At 35.9% G+C, this 16,787-nt stretch overlaps 1 protein-coding gene across 1 annotated transcript in view; it reads right to left on the bottom strand.

Annotated features, from left to right (window-relative positions):
* Positions 1 to 11,767, bottom strand: part of myom1b (myomesin 1b) — a 51,313-nt gene extending 39,546 nt beyond the window's left edge. Inside the window, 4 exon segments of the mRNA XM_051899213.1 lie at positions 1,496 to 1,670; positions 3,142 to 3,276; positions 10,420 to 10,585; positions 11,594 to 11,767. Of these exon segments, the coding sequence (XP_051755173.1) occupies positions 1,496 to 1,670; positions 3,142 to 3,276; positions 10,420 to 10,559 (450 nt within the window). The 5' untranslated portion in view covers positions 10,560 to 10,585; positions 11,594 to 11,767.
* Between the last annotated feature and the right edge of the window lie 5,020 nt (positions 11,768 to 16,787).

Raw genomic sequence — 16,787 nt, 5'->3', positions numbered from 1 at the left:
AAATGAGGCGCCTGTACAGTGATCTGTCTCGCCACATTAAAGAGCGTCAAAGCGGAATTTGAAAGATGACACTTTGTTTCTTATTGAAAGTAACAAAACACAGAGCTTATTGCAATTAATAGTGGTTAGGATACAACGCTGCGCTGTATTCGTCGTTTAAATGCAATGGGCCAGGGCTAGGCGGGGCAGCAGTGGGCGGGGCGTGTTCGGCACGCCATGAGAGTATCGCGGTACGTACCGTGGGTGGTGTATCAAGGTTTTTCGGTTTGGTTTGAATATCGTTACACCCCTACTAAAAATAATGATAAAGTAAATTTTTACATTTTCTGAATAAAATGGTGTTTGCTATACATTTGCTATGCAGTGGCTAGGGTTGCTACTCACTAGCAGTAAGAGCCCACCTCAGTGATATGATATTCTGGTTGCATAGCATTTTCAATGTATGCCAACATGAGATGTTTTTGACTGTTTTGTCATTTGTTAGATGTACAATTTGAGTTATCATTGCAAGTCCATGGCACAAACTGTGCAGAACGAGTTAAAGACTAGTAATGTTTACATGGGTTAGGCGATTGTTCAAATAGTGATGCTTGCTTACCCTTGTGAAAAAGAAGTGTGCTTAATTGTATTGAATAAACACTTGTAGTGTACTTCAATTTTAAAAGTATATTTAAAAGAATGGTACTTGCAGATAATATATTACTGAAATAAAGGCAACTTAAGTGTACTTAAAGAGAGTACACTCTGTTTCTTAACATACTTAAGTACAATTTTAAATCATTATATTTTAGTAATCTTTTGTTGTGCTTTAAAAAAGCGCACTTATTTTTCTGTGTTGACTAACATAAAGCACATGTAAAGTATTTGATTAGAATTTTAACTGCAGTGTGTTATTCAATATTACATTTAAAGTTAAATTTTTTATTTTAAATGTAACAAATTGCAACTTTATTATTACAAATGTGTATATATTTAAATACATGACATATAAGTGTCAACAGAAATGACATTAGAGTATATTTTAGTTTACCATAAAAGCAGTACATTTTAATTATATTTAAAAGTAATGATGAAATTACATATAAAGACATACTTAAGGCCTACTTTATGTGGGTCAAAAAAGCACTTTAAATTTCAACTATTCGCATGTAATATAACTTTAATAGATCTAAATGCAATTTACATGCACATTAAATTTGCACTTAAGTATATTCTTTAAAGCATATTACTCCCGTAATAAGTAAAAAGTTTTAAAAGTATGCTAAAGTGTACTTCTTTTTCACAAGGGAACTAAGCAAGGGAGCTGTCAGATCTGTGGTGCAGCTCAGTTCAACAATTTGTAGTTGTTATAAATTTAAGTGAGAAATGTTAGGCCTACTTGACAACAGTCATTCATTTAGTATGGTTATCAAGAGAATTAATTTTTTTTAAATTTCTAATCACAACCGTAATCATGAGTTATGTGTTTAGGAACAGGACTAGGATCTCCACTGACCCTCTTGCTAAGGGAGATGCGCTCTGCGGACTCCCTCATGATGGTTCTGCGGGACTTGTGTTCGATGCGCTCCGACTCCACACCCCTAGTGAAGAGGTCACGCCGTGCCAGATAGCCAGCACTCTCTTTAGCACGTGCTTCCTCAGTGTCTGATAGGCCACTTTCAAACTCACGACTGAAGGGGAAATCACGTAGCATCACATTCACACACCTCTTGAATTAAACAAAGCAATACAGCACAATACAACACATATTCTGTCACATATATACACAAGAGTTTTTGAACAAAACAATTGAATGCCACGTAACATCTGTGTTCTTTAGGAGAACTTCCAATATCTTCCAATATACACTAATAAAGGTTCTCGATGGTTCTTTGAAACAACTTTTCTTGCCAAGAACCATTTTTTCTTAAGTTTGAGGAATGGTTCTCCGCTCAATGTAAAAGATTTCCCTTGTGAAAAAGATGTGCACTTAATTTTACTGAATGTGCACTTGTAGTGTTTCACACCTTAAAAATCTTAAAACATTTTTATTTAATTGCTATTAAAATGCAATTAAGTGTACGAAAACATTACATTCAGTTCACACTTAAGGCCCATTCGCACCAAGAACGATAACTATTTGATAACTATAACGATAACTATATTTGCATCCACACCAATGAATGATAACGGTCTGTTTATTCGAAGTTCACGCGCTGCGGTTTCAAAGTGTGTACAACATGTTTTTACTGTTCTCGTTGCATTTACACTGCTTTAACCAGCAGATGTCCTCAGCATGCAATGTTTCGAGTGAACAGGTAGTGCAATCGATCTAATCTAACAGCGAATTTAGCTGACAAAGTCAATATAGTGGAATAAAAACAATGCCTAGCCTTTATCACTGCAACTTCAATGGAAGCAAGACAACATGTTGTCGAAACTAGCGCTGGATACCTGAGGTAATTTTATGTTACACTGTTTGCTAGCCTGGCATAATAATCTCATCATTAATACTTCACACCATTTATTCAGAGGATATGACCGATTGTTTTCCATATATCCAAGTATTCTTGAAAAGGGTGTTTGACTTGTCAAACAGTGGTGACTTTTTCTGGACCTTGGCGATTAACTTCTCCGCAATGTCATCCGCCATTTTAAATGCGCGAGCCCTTAAATTAAAATGGATTCTGATTGGCTGTCAGTGTTTTATCATTCAACAGCTAGAAAAAAAAAATTGTTCTGAAAGTGATCCCAACGATGTCGTTTCTCTATACCGTTATCGTTATAGCTGTGGTGTAGACAGTGCTATTCTTTTATATTTAGAACGATTTTTAGAACTATATTTTTATCATTATCTTTATAGTTATCGGTGTTATATGGTGTGAATGGGCCTTTAAAGTAAATTATTTCCACCATTTTCTACTCATTTTAAAAGTATGCTAAATTATACTTCTTTTTCACAAGGGTTAAACAACGATGAAACATTTCTTCAATGCGATCATATGTGGAGCCTTTTTGTGAGTGTTGGTTCGAAGGCATGTGCATATTATTGCAGTGCCTGCTATTAATCGCAATGGATGCTAACAACAGAAAACATGAAGTATAGAACAGCAGCATCATGTGTTTGTTCTAACACTAATAAAACCCAAATTGTTTCTTTACCTGCCCCTGAAGATGGGCACCACATAACCGATGATCTGGTTCTCCTTGTCCATGGCAAGATAGGTTGGCTTGGCCCTCTTGGGCAGAGGGCTAATCCCCCCCTCTTCTAGAGACGTGTATGTGGCAGCTCTAATGCTACAATAATGTAGAAATGGCAACATACACACATATCGTGAGTATCCAGCATTTCTTTCACACACTATTATTATTTTGGAAAGGGGTGTGGTGTCAAGAAGAAAGACTGTTAAGTTGAAAAATGTTAAGGGAGTGAGTGGGAAGGAGGTTAATCGCCTCAGTGGTCCTACAGCAGGACCGGAAATGCATCAAAGCACCAAAAAAAACTTCATCAACGGTGAATAGAATGTAAAGTAATAGAATCCTCTAACACTCACTCATAAGTCTATGAACTTACACATTTACTGTCTTTCAATGGTGGAATGCTTTTCAGTGGTCCAATCTTTACAAAATATTTGAAGAATTCTACTTTTCTATTCTCTTTTTACTTGCAGATAATGTAATATTAGTCAAATAAAAGGCCAAAGAGAGTACACTTTCATGACTACGTTTCTTAACACTCTTATGCCCGGTTTCACAGACAAGGCCTTAGCCTAGTCCCAGAAAAAAATGCATGTTTGAGCTGTCTTAACTTAAAGCAACTTGCACTGACATATCTTAAAAAAATATGTCAGTACCGTTGTTTTGTCTCAAGATGCACACCAGTAATTTTTTTCTAAGGCATGTTTATAAAGGCTACTTAAATGTCCTAATTGAACTAAGGCCTAATCCTTGCTTAATCTAAGCCCTGTCTGTGAAACCAGGCCTTAAGTACACTTTTTAAAAATGCACTTTGTAATAATGTCAAGTTTTTCTTTTAAGTACGTTTTAAATCACTGTTTTAATCTTTTGTCTTGCTTTAAAGAAGTACACTTATTTTGATGTTGACTAACATACTAAAGCACATGTAGAGTACTTATATTATAATTTTAACTGTAGTATGTTATTCAATATTAAATTTAAAGGATATTAAGTTTAAAGTTCATATATTTTAAACATGCTAAATTGAAACTTCATCATGAAATTACACATCAAAAAGTATTCAAGTCCTACTTAAAGGGTTAGTTCACCCAAAAATGAAATTTCTGTCATTAATTACTCACCCTAATGTCGTTCCACACCTGTAAGACCTTTGTTCATCTTCAGAACACAAATTAGGATATTTTTGATGAAATCTGAGAGGTTTATTATCCCCCATAGAAAGCGACATAATTATCGTCATTGAAGGTCCAGAAAAGTACTAGTAAAAACATTGTAAAAAAATAGTAAAAGTGACTACAGTGGTTCAACCTTAATTTTATGAAGCGACGAGAATACTTTTTGTGCGCAAAAACAAAACAATAACGACTTTATTCAACAATATCTTCTTTACGTCCAGCACTTCCAGGTTCTACGTCAGAACACCAACTAAGTATTGTCCGGCTCCTGCGTCAACATCACACGCATGCGTCCTGCTTAGGGATGCACCGATACCGGTATCGGCCGATACCAAGCTCATGCAAGTTACTTGTACTCCTACTCGTAAAAATACCCCCGATACCAAAGACCGATACCTCACGTGACGTAACCGACAGAATTTTCCGTGCACAGAGACACCGGCGGCAGCAGCGGAAACAATGTCAGCATCAGGGGTGTGGAAATACTTCAAATTAATGATGACAACACACACATTGTGAACTGCATGCTTTCAATCACAATTCGTTATCGATTAGTGAAGGCGGGATAGGCGGAATTGCACTGAATGACACAGACCAGAAGCGCTCCCTCTCGCGCGCTCTCTTTCTCTTTCTTGCGCGCGATCACAGTTCCTTTAGAGAGCGCGCGATCAGTTCTCCTTGAGCCTGAATGGTCAAATGCACACATAGTTGTCCAAATGTCCATTGTGTGGAGTATCTCAGGTAAATACAGTCGGTTATGGCTTAAGTGGACGTAAACATTTGGGTGAAAACAGGATATGTTTCAGTATCCATGGATTCGGTCTTAAAGGGACCGTAGCCTATATTTGTCATTAATGTTAATAAAACAACAAAATATGTTAAATAAATGTATACATGGTAAATAAACCTACTGTATCTGAGAAAACAAGTTTATTTAATTTGTATCTCTATAGTATTTGTTGTATTGTTTGTAATTTGTTTGTAAATTTCTTTTCTCTTTGAAGGTTATTGGACACTGTGAAATTTTTGTTCTTTAAGTCTGTGACAAGCACATAAAAATTATTACTTTTTTTCATAATAAAGAAGCTGTCCTACATTCATTAGTCTCACTGTGTTGTGCTTGGAAAACTGCAACATCACCAAAAAAAAAAAAAAGAGAAAGAGAGAGAGATATTAATAAATGTATCGGCATCGGTATCGGTACTCGTACTCGGTCCTTAAAAAATGGTATCGGTGCATCCCTAGTCGTGCTACTCGCGTGTTACAGCGTCGGCCAATACTAGGGGTGTAACGATATTCAAACTGAACCGAAAAACCGTGATACTCTCATGGCGTACCGAACATGCCCCGCCCCCTGCTGCCCCGCCCAGCCCTGGCCCATTGGATATACAAGACGAATACGGCATTGTATCCTTACCACCATTAATCGCAATAAGCTCCGCGTTTTGTTACTTTTGATAAGAAACAAAGTGTCATCTTTCAAATTCTGTCCATTTAATCATGAAATTCAAACAAAAAAAAGCCGTTTTGACTCTTTAATGTGGTGTGACAGATCACTGTACCGGCGCCTCATTTCAAGCGAAAGCGCGGACCGCAAGTGAACGCGATCATCTCTTCCTCTTTAATACAAGTTACAGAATAAACATGAATGAACATCTGAAGGTATGTTGAAAGATACAGTACAACTTACTGAAACGTAAAATATCTCGTAATCACTCAATCAGTGTTTCAACAGTGGAAAGACGTCAATAAAACATAATAAAAGACGTCAATAAAACCCCTAGCCAATACTGAGTCGGCGTTCTGACATAGAACCGTTGGACATAAACAGAGTAGCAGTAAGGAAGTGAGAGAAGATATTGTTGAATAAAATCATTATTTTTGTTTTGTTTTTGCACACAAAAAGTATTCTTGTCGCTTCATAACATTAAGGTTGAACCACTGTAGTCACATTAACTGTTTTAACAATGTTTTTACTACTTTTCTGGACCTTGAATTATGGTAATTACTATGGGAGATAAAAAAATAAAAAAAACCTCTTGGATTTCATCAAAAATATCTTAATTTGTACTTAAACTTAAGGTTTTACGGGTGTGGAATGACATGAGGGTGAGTAATGATAGAAATTTCATTTTTGGGTGAACTAACCCTTTAAGTGGGTCAAAAAAGCTCTCTAAAGTTTGTCTAATTGCATATAATATAAATTTAAACTACATTTTCATTGAATTGCAATAAACATGCAATTAAGTCTCCAAAAACATAACATTAAGTTTTTGCACTTATTCTTTTAAAGTATATTATTTTCATAACAAGTATCCTATTTAAACTATGCTTAATTGTATTTCTTTTTTAACTACATCTCTGTAGGCTACTACATTTCTAGACTGTTTAGAACTCACACCACTTGAATGAATTGCTTGTGTTATAATATTCCTCATTTGTACAGTAAGTTGGTATGGATAAAGCATCTGCTAAATGAAAATGTAAGCTTAATTTCTGACCTGTGTGCATTCTATTCTGTGTCATACACAAAAAAGTGAAAAAGCATATCCATTGCAACACCCGCAGCAATCCCTGAAGTTCACCACCAGAGGTCCTAAACACCTGAGTATTGACTCTCATGCTTGTTAGTACACCTGCTTTCATTTGTTACTTTATCCCTTGGGTATTTAAACACTAGCTTATCCTCAGTTGTCTCTGAAACCTTGTTTTCCCAGTTTTGAGCATTGTTTAGTGGACCCACTGTCCACGACTCCACAACAATATTCAAAGGCCCCCTCTTACTCACAATTGCTACCCAATAAAATATTTGAGAGCTTGGCATAACTAAAAAGATGTATATTTGTTATAAAAATAATCAATTAATAAGAAATATCTTGGTTTTTAGTTTTTGTATTATTTTAAATAGTTATAAAAGTTTAGTTCACTTTAAAATGAAAAATATGGATATTTTTCTTACACAAACGCATCGCTTCACTTCAGAAGGCCTTTATTTACCCCCCTGGTTCCGTGTGGACTACGTTTTTGATGGATGGATGCACTTTCTTGAGCTTCATACTCGTCCCGTTCACTGCTATTATAAAGCTTGGATGCGTCAGGATATTTATTAATATAACTCCGATTGTGTTTATCAGAAAGAATAAAGTCATATACACCTAGGATGGCTTGAGGGTGAGTAAAGCTTGGGGTAATTTTCATTTTAAAGTGAACTAAACCCTTAAGTCATCTCGAGGCCCCCTTGGAAGTTTGCTGAGGCACCCTAGTGGTCCCTGGCATCCTGGTTGAGAACCACTGCTTTAGATGACATATACCCTTCCTATACCCTTCATATAACACTATCTTATCCATGCCTCTCTGAGTGTGTGTATATAAATAGACATTCAAGGGTTCAGAACAGAGTGGGTGGGGGGAACTTAGGACAGCTAAAGTGATCCACAAAAACTATATCTCCCAGCATGGAAAAGATTTTAGTTTGCTACATTTAGCAAAGCCAATTGGGAGCATGTATAAATTGGATAGCATGATAAATGGGGTTGAAACAGAGGACTAAGAGCATCTGTGCCAACCTGCCATCCTGTGACACCACAAATCCTGCTTAAAATCCTCTTCAGCACTGCTCATAAAAGAGGAATCTATTCAGGCTAAAAACAAATGTTTCAACAAGGTCTGTGTGCTTATCCCTATGTAAAAAGGTATACTTTAACATAGCCTACTTTTAAAAAGAGTACTATTACGGAAATAATACAATATCCTTAAGTGTGAAATGAATGTAATGTTTTCGGACACTCATTAGCATGATATTTACAATTAAATGAAAATGTATTATAGTTTAAATTCGTATTAAATGCAATTACTTAAACTTAACTTGTTTAGAAGTTAGTAGAACATCTTTACATGTCATTTCATATTGTCTTATGCCTAATGTACTGACAAGCATTTATTTACTTCTTTTTCACAAGGGTCAGCACATCATTCAGAGCATTTGTCCAAATCGGAACACAAACTGATAACAACAGATATGTCTGTACCCTGGTTGTCCAACACTCTCAGTGATTGGCCTTTAAGATAGAGGAATGTTTGATGGATTTGGAAAGCAGTAACACAACCTATCTATTTATTCATTTGGCAGAAGCTTTTAGGCTATCCAAAGTGACTTACAAATGAGAAATATAATGAGGGATTCATCCGGAGCAGCTTGAGAAGTGCTAATAAACAAACTTTTAAATTTGTTCAGAGTATTAGCTAGAGTCTGGATTAGGGAGAAAAGATAATAAACAAATAAATAAAAACATAAATTTGTTTCCTGTGTTAAACTTTTCAATAATAAATTATCTATTTATTTTAATTAATTAAAGTTTAATTATCTTTATTTATTTATCTTATCTTATTATTTAAGTTCTAAGATTCTAGTATTCTATATTCTGTTCCCAATTTGCAAGCAGACACACTAAATTGAAGGCTACCTGTAATGAACAATATGGATAAAACAGATTTTTATTTTGACTGTTTTTATAACTCTGAAAAATAGATTTCTTTTGCATTATTTATTATTTGTAATCCTTTGGATAGAATCAATTGACAGTTTTATGGATACCATATAGTGGAAAAGACATCTTAAAATAAAAAATTGTGCATTGTGGGCCAACAGGCTCCTTTTCTCTGTGTGTACATTTTTTTAAAAAAAATGCACTGTGTAAATTTAAAAATAAAATTTTAACTCATAACAACATCTACTTCTGTAACCTCTATAAATACACCATGACGTCAAGAACACCACATGAAGTGCCAAGTTATGTTATGAATGTTATTTATATTAGGTCATGAAACCGAGATCAAGACACCAAGAACTCAACAAAATCATGACTGAGCCTTAAAAGATTTCAATTTGTGCAAATTGCTGTACGATTCTTGAGGGTAGAGCTACATTAGTCCCCAACAAGACAGAAGATAACCTTACATTTTGACATTCAGAGTGACCCAGCAAGCAACTGCCTAGACAAAAATGAGCCAAGTCACATGACCTGGAGTAAATCAAACAAAAATATATAGGCATGGATCCAAACCACAGAAAGGCCTAATAAGACTCGCAGCAAGTTTTGAATCAAGAAGCGCTCTATCTAGGAACCAAAATTAAGTCTTAGATAAATGTTACAGTCCATCATTAAAACTCAGCTAAAATTAATTAGGATTGTGATTTACACAAGCACAGCAGAACCTACTCCAGTGGCACTATTCTGTAAAGAATTGCTAATATAGTAGCCTACACCTCCTTGAAGTCAACCGAAGAACATTATAAGTGTCAACAACGGGCACACTGCATGCAGAATACATTTGCACGGTTTAAGGTTGAGTGGGAAATACTGATTAGCACAGATTACACAAAACAAGAGGGGCAACAGTAGTGGGTAATTTTGGTCTTCATGTGAAGGATGAAGCTGCGGTCACATTAGCGAAATTGCGGTGAAATTTCGAGAGCAAAAAGGTATATTATCAATAGCGAATCTAGCGATGCATGAACAGCTCACACAAAAGTCACTTTCAAGATAGCACACATACATCTTGGAGACATCTATTTGATGTCTGATTTACATCTGCAAGATGTAATGTGTTTGCTCATCTGCAATACATCTCTGTGACGTTTCCTGTCAGACGTCACATAGACATTTAGAAGATGTCTTTAAGATGATTATGATTTAGAAGGCATGTAAAACTGCTTTTTCTAAGACATTTATCAGATGTTTTTACACATCAGATGTTTTCCAGATCTTTAGCAGATGTCTTACAGACGTACCTGTACTATCTGAGGCAGCTTTCTGTTGGTCAACTCCACGAATTTGCGTGAGCAACTTGAACACAAACAAAATCTGCGAGGGGAACGTTTTTACGTTGATCCCTATTGAAATGACTGGATTTCGCCCGCAAATTTTTGCCGAACAATGCTAAACGTGACCGCACCTTAAGACAAGTATTAAGGGCATAACGAAGAGCTGGCTGCTAGAATGAGTTAAAGTTATGGGACTGGGAAGGATTTACTGTTGATGTGATAGATCTTGCCATGCTCTCTTACCCCTTGGTGCTTTTGCTGCTTTGGGAATAACTACTAGAGCTCTGCTGGTATTGGCTGATAGCAGACTCCGTCTCCCGGCTACGGTAGCCACGATCATAATGGCGGTGGTGTTTCTGGTAGAACGGTATCGATCCCGACATTGTGTCCTCTTTAGCTCAGATACTGTCTTCAAATATGAAGCTCTTTTAGTCAGAAGATTCAAAACTTTCTACCAACACATTGAATATTACACCCAGTGATTTAGCAGTAATAATTTCACAGGAAAGATGTATCAGTGCTTTAACATCACAGTCAATTGTTACAAAATTTGGTTTAGGCTAATGGCAATTTCTAGATTACTTTTTTTTTATTAGCAATTTGTACAGTTACTTTCATATTTATTTTGAAACTTCATTAACCTTTTTTTAATGAAAAAAAATCTGTCTCTATAATTGGATGGGTTTTTCGTTTGTCTGTTTTTTGACAACAATAAGAGCTGACTTTACCATCATGGACAATGAATTTAAAAATAGGCCTATACTTCACACTTCATAACTCTTCACTTCATCAATCACAATTTACACTTCACAAATCATTTCTAAACCATAAAGAACTAGGCTATTAAACATCAGCCTCATTTACAATGAGTGAAATGATAATGTTTTGTTTTGTTTTACTCTATAGCCTACTGCTATTAGTGAAAACCACACTGCAAGTATGTCAACTATATAATGAAATAGTGACTGCAAGGTTACTGTTCTCAGGACATGGGTATTTTAATGTCACATAGCCTACTGATATTTCAATGTATTACAATTTAGCTGTTTTATTGTTTAAATATCGTTAAAAACACGGTCTACAGGCTACCTCATTCTAAATGGATATATGTTGTGGTAGATGTTTTTTTTTCTTTAGTTATTAGCACTTAATATTTAAAACAATTCAAAAAAGCATCCGGTTCCCACTCCCACCATGCAGTGTGACAACATGCCCCACAAAAGGTCAGCCTGTGTGAAATAAATCTTTTCGATAGCGTTTTTTTTTTTTTTTTTTTTTTTTGACAGCTAACCTCAGCCTTCCCTATACAGTACTAGTACGGATTTAGTATCAATTGTATAGTTCACAAGAACAAAAACTCCTGACAAATCTACTTCACCTGACAAATCTCATGCGTTCATGCGGCGGATCACCTCACCTTGCCAAAGGTCTGCAAACAGCTCAGAGCCGGATCGGAGAGCAGCGCGTCAGGAATACTCAACCAAGATCCAAATCCAAGCAAAGACGCAAACTGGCACGGCGCTGTGAACGGGAGCTGCTGTCCACACAACAAAAATAATATTGGCAATGGCAGGAATGTCCAGGCGACTCTCACGACCTTTTATGGTGACAGGGGCTGTTAAATATAGCCATAGTGCACAGGAGTACCGGCGCATTTTACGCTCATGGACGTTCTGTGCCTCATAACGTTGACGACTTTTGACGAGTTATATCGTTAGTTTATATACGACTGCCACATTATAGCTAACACTTAAAAAAATGTTTGAAGGTATTTACATTAGATAACACATGTCAACACTACACCTGTGGTTTCTTGAATATGCCCACTTAAGCTTTGTAATGCTTAAACAGAAATGCCTATTTTCACATTGTATGGAAAAAGTTAGTACACACAAACATTATTCATAAAGTGCCTACAATTTGAATCAAGGGACATGCTACACCTTAAAAAACCTCAATAAAATCTGGTTTGTTCAAAAGCAAAGAATTGGTCCAGTAAAAGAATTGTACTGTCATACAAAATCAAAAGAGCTGCCTGAATCTCTAAGAAGGAAGGATCTTCAACACCACATCTATAATTTCTTCTGAATGAATGAAAGTCTATGGCAGCCCATAGAACCATTTGGTAAGAAGTTGTGAAAATTGGCACAGAGATAGGGGAGGGTTTGGAGCTTCAACCTGAAAAATATCGGTCTTTAAACCCCCCAAGCACCACCAATGGGCCAAAGATGCAATGATGGTTACGCAAATGACTTTAAAACCATAAGGCCTAGAAGCAAAATTCCTTTCCTCTTATTCCTGGGTTCATGCCGAGTCGAATGCACATCATGCATTTCCAATTTCCCCTTTTAAGTTTCCAACCAGGCCAGCAAATGCAATATTCTCTGTTTGGAGACCACAGAACCTCTGCTGCTACCACCAAAGCATGCAAAAATTTATCAGACTTGTGTCATTGACTTGCATATTAGCCTTCAAAGCCCTGACCGGACAGAGATTATGCAGCCGTATGTAACTGTAACTGTTCCTCTGACTCAAACGGGGGAGGAGAGACTGTAAAGTAATAACTTGATACTTGAATAAGTCCTGGAGCAAAGTCCATGCAGGTCACCAACTCTCTTAAATGAAGCCAGAGCCAAAAGCTGGGCCATTTTATGAGATAAAGATGAGCAAGCACTTCTAAAACCATTGACAGAGCCCAAACAAGAATGTGATTTGGCTGAAAATGCCGAAGCCTGTGCCTGTGCCAAATAAACATTTGACATTGAAGGACTCGCTCCTGTCTCGAAGATGCACCTGCAGGTAATCCAGCATGGGCGTCACATTAGCGCCATCATCCAGTGAGTTAGCGTCAGTCTATATGGATTCAGACCTCGTAATCACTGATGTGTTCCCATTACATTAGCAATCTTGTTTCCCCTTTGAATTGTTTATTTTTCTTACCCTATTGGCAGATATTTTTTCTTGTTTTAGGCATAAACTCTTAATTTAATTTAATTTTGAAACATTTTTCAGAAAACAAGACATAATTTTGTGTCATATAAATGTATCTTGATTTAAGAATGTTTAGACATTTGTACTGGAAAAAATACTGAGTAAGAAAATCATTTTTTGCAGTGTTCTCATGTCGTATCAAACCTGTAAGACCTTTGTTCATCTTTGAAACACAAACGAAGATAGCCTATTTTTAATGAAACTTGAGAGAAATTATGTGCCTCCAATGAAAGTCCACGCAACCAAAATTTTGATGCTTTAAAAAGTTCATAAAAACTTTGTAAAAATAATCCATATGAATCAAACAGTTTAAGTCTTTGGGTTTAGTTTCATCTGGAATGTGTTTCACGCTATGTTCAGACTATCAGTCCAAATCTGATTTTTGTGCATATCCGATTAAATTACAGTCAGATTTAGCAAGTGTGAATGGCAAAAAATCACATGAAATGCGATTTTTACAATTGGAATCTGATCTGTCACATAAACCATGTGAAATCCGATCAAAGCAGACTGAAACGGATTTCCAGAAATGAGATTTGAATAGGATTTTAAACCACATTATGAAAGTAGCTTGAAACGGATTTGTAAAAATCGCATTTTTTTTGCCATTCACACTTGCTAAATCTGATCGGATTTCAATCGGATATGCACAAAAATCAGATTTGGACTGACAGTCTGAACGTAGCCGCTTGACATGACGACAAGTGTGTGTGTGGTGCATCCAAAGATGAATCACATTGAGCTTTGATCATAACCCAGATTAACCCAATTCAATTCAATTCAATTCAATTCACATTTATTTGTATAGTGTTTTTCACAATACATATTGTTTCAATACATTAGTCAGTTATAGACCACTATTGTAAGAATGAAGGACTTTTCAAGGATTTCAAAGTACTTCACACAACTTTTTCCAGCACTTCAAAGCTCAAAAGTCTAAATAAGATCCAATTTAAATTTTATTTTTAATGCTATGACCAAAAACATCTTTTGTTCATCCTTCAAAGATTGTCCAGTTTCCACATTTGTAAAACTAAAAGTTTCAAGATGTAGGAAAACTAACACTTGGTGAAATACAAACACTTTTATTTTCAAATTTAAAAAAGGCATGAAATAACCACTATAACCAGTAGATGGCTGCAGAGGAGCACTTTATTGGCTCATTAGTCATTTCTCATTAGTCATTTCATTAGTCACTGGCTCATTAGTCATTTCACTTTTTGTACTTAGATGTGAAGAATATATTTTTTAGGAAAGGTCACAAAGTCTCATGAAAAACAAACAAAATGAGAGGATTTGCGCATGTGTAAAACTTGTGCATGTGTTAACTAACTCATTCAGGGTTTTGAGCGATACTGAGTCGATTCTCACTATCGGTAACTAAAACACATCTGATTGGTCATTATATTCAACAGAAAGGTCTGTGATTGGCTACAATACTCAACACTGCAAAATCACATTGTAAATAGGCACATTTGCAGCGCCGTTGAACTGCGACATGAATATAACAACCAGATCGTTTTAATTTACTTGCTTTTTCTCTTTTATTAAACAATTGCAAATGATATGTTACATGTAGTAATATAATAATATAACTTTAATCCTGCAATAAAAATTTTACTTTGCATTGACCTGACCTGAGCAGCCAAGGTCTGGCAGCTGCCATATACCTGCTATACGCAATTGACACCCCTGCTTTTCAGATAGCTATCCGATTAGAGAAAACACATGAAGTGACCAGGCACATAGGTTCTTTAGGCTTTTAATAAGATTTAAATATTGATCAACCGACATACATAGAGCACATCAAATATGATAATCTGAAGCTCAACCGTGTTTGCTTGAAGTGTGAGAACTATTGAGGTTTGTTCTTGAGCATCAGGCAAGTACTGAGCTCAGAGACCAGCAGGCAAACGTGGAGAGGAGAAAAAATGAACTTAAAGTTTTGAATCAAGCAATCAAACCAAGTGTGAAAGCACCCTAGATACTTATTGGCAGGGCACCTTACAATAACCAGAAGTCCCTGGGCTACAGCATTACGGTAGGCCCCCCTAAACTGTAAACCCAAATAAGTTGGCAAAACTAAAATTTTGAGGCATAATCAGTTGCCTCAAATTTTTTAAGTTAAGAAATTCAAATTTTAAGTAAGCAGAACTGGCAGATTTTTATTCTGTATTCATACATTTAACTTAAAATTAACCTCAATGTAAACATTTTCATTAGTGTAAACTTAGCTAGCTATAACAAGCTAATTCAGAAAATGCTAACTTGTTAATTTGCTAAAATGTTAACAATGCATTTGCTAAATGAGTGCAGCAATATAAAACATTTAACAACATATTTGCTCTCAAACCAAGCCGCATGCACCACTTGTCATCATGATGGTAACTCTCCAAAAACCCACATTAACAGAAACTCTTCTAAATTAGCATAACAAAACATTAATCACTAAATCTCCCACTTAACATTAATCTTGCACACACACACACACAAAAAATATAACACTTAAATTAGCATTTACTCTCCCTTTCGAGTGCAATGGGCAAAGCATGCTTGGACATAGAAATCCCAGCCCAGTTTCAGTTAAGCTTAAGTTAATATAAATTAAAAGAAATAAGTTCATAAAACAATGAAACAGTTCAGTTTACTTAAAATATATCAGTTCTGTTAACTTGAAAGAAAAAGAAAGTGCTAAATACTCATAAAAGTTGATTTGACTGACCTAATTTGTTTAATTTAAGTTTGTCCTACTCAAACTAATTAATTATTTTGAGCATTAGTGATTAGTGTACCCCAGATAAAAATGTTATTTTAGCTTCCTGACAATTATTTATGTTGAAATTTATCTTCAGTCAACACTTTGCCAGTAGTTTATGCATTTATGGAACAGCAGAATTGTAGCGGTTACGTGAACAAATCAGTGTTACAACACTAGCAACAATACGTAGAAACATATGTTATTACAGGCAGGTAATGTGAAAAGAAAATGCCATCAAAACTTTCCCAGCTAAAATGTGAGTTCACATGTATGATATAAACACTATAAATAAACAAAGTTTTCATTATTCATTAGCAGTAGATCAAAACAATCACTTGGCATAAACATGGGCTATTCTGGGAACCTGCTCTGAAAGAGCTAGTAGCCTATGTAGAACTCACAACAGCACCGCCTTTTTACTTGGAAACATGTAGTGCTCACGTTTATTTAATTAAATAATATATGCCTTTTGAAGTATATTTATCACAAGCAATATTGCGATTCCTGTTTTTCTGTCCCCTCCTGAAATTGAAACCAACTGGCTTCAGATGACAGATTATATCTATGCTTTTGTAAGTTACTGAACCCGTCTTCAGTGTAGAGTGGGTCTCTCACACTGTATGACGTTATAGTTACAGTAGTTCTCCAGTCTGGTTCCATTCACAGTAGGGCTTCGCCGAAAATGCGGTTGCGAGTTCTGAAAACTTAAGAGTGTGTGAGTTTGTTTCTAGAATGCTGTTGTCACCGCTATAAACTCCCATACAAATAATTATTTGAAAAATATCATTTTCGTGCAGCCAGTAGGCCCCTCCCCAGTGTAGGCCCCTGGAAGCCCCTGCTTATTGGGCTCACTGTATGTATT

The sequence above is a fragment of the Ctenopharyngodon idella genome, chromosome 7, assembly GCF_019924925.1.
Source record: "Ctenopharyngodon idella isolate HZGC_01 chromosome 7, HZGC01, whole genome shotgun sequence".
In the NCBI taxonomy this organism is placed as follows: Eukaryota; Metazoa; Chordata; class Actinopteri; order Cypriniformes; family Xenocyprididae; genus Ctenopharyngodon; species Ctenopharyngodon idella.
The sequence above is the reverse complement of the archived record's forward strand: the minus strand, read 5'-3'. Positions and strand labels throughout refer to the sequence as shown.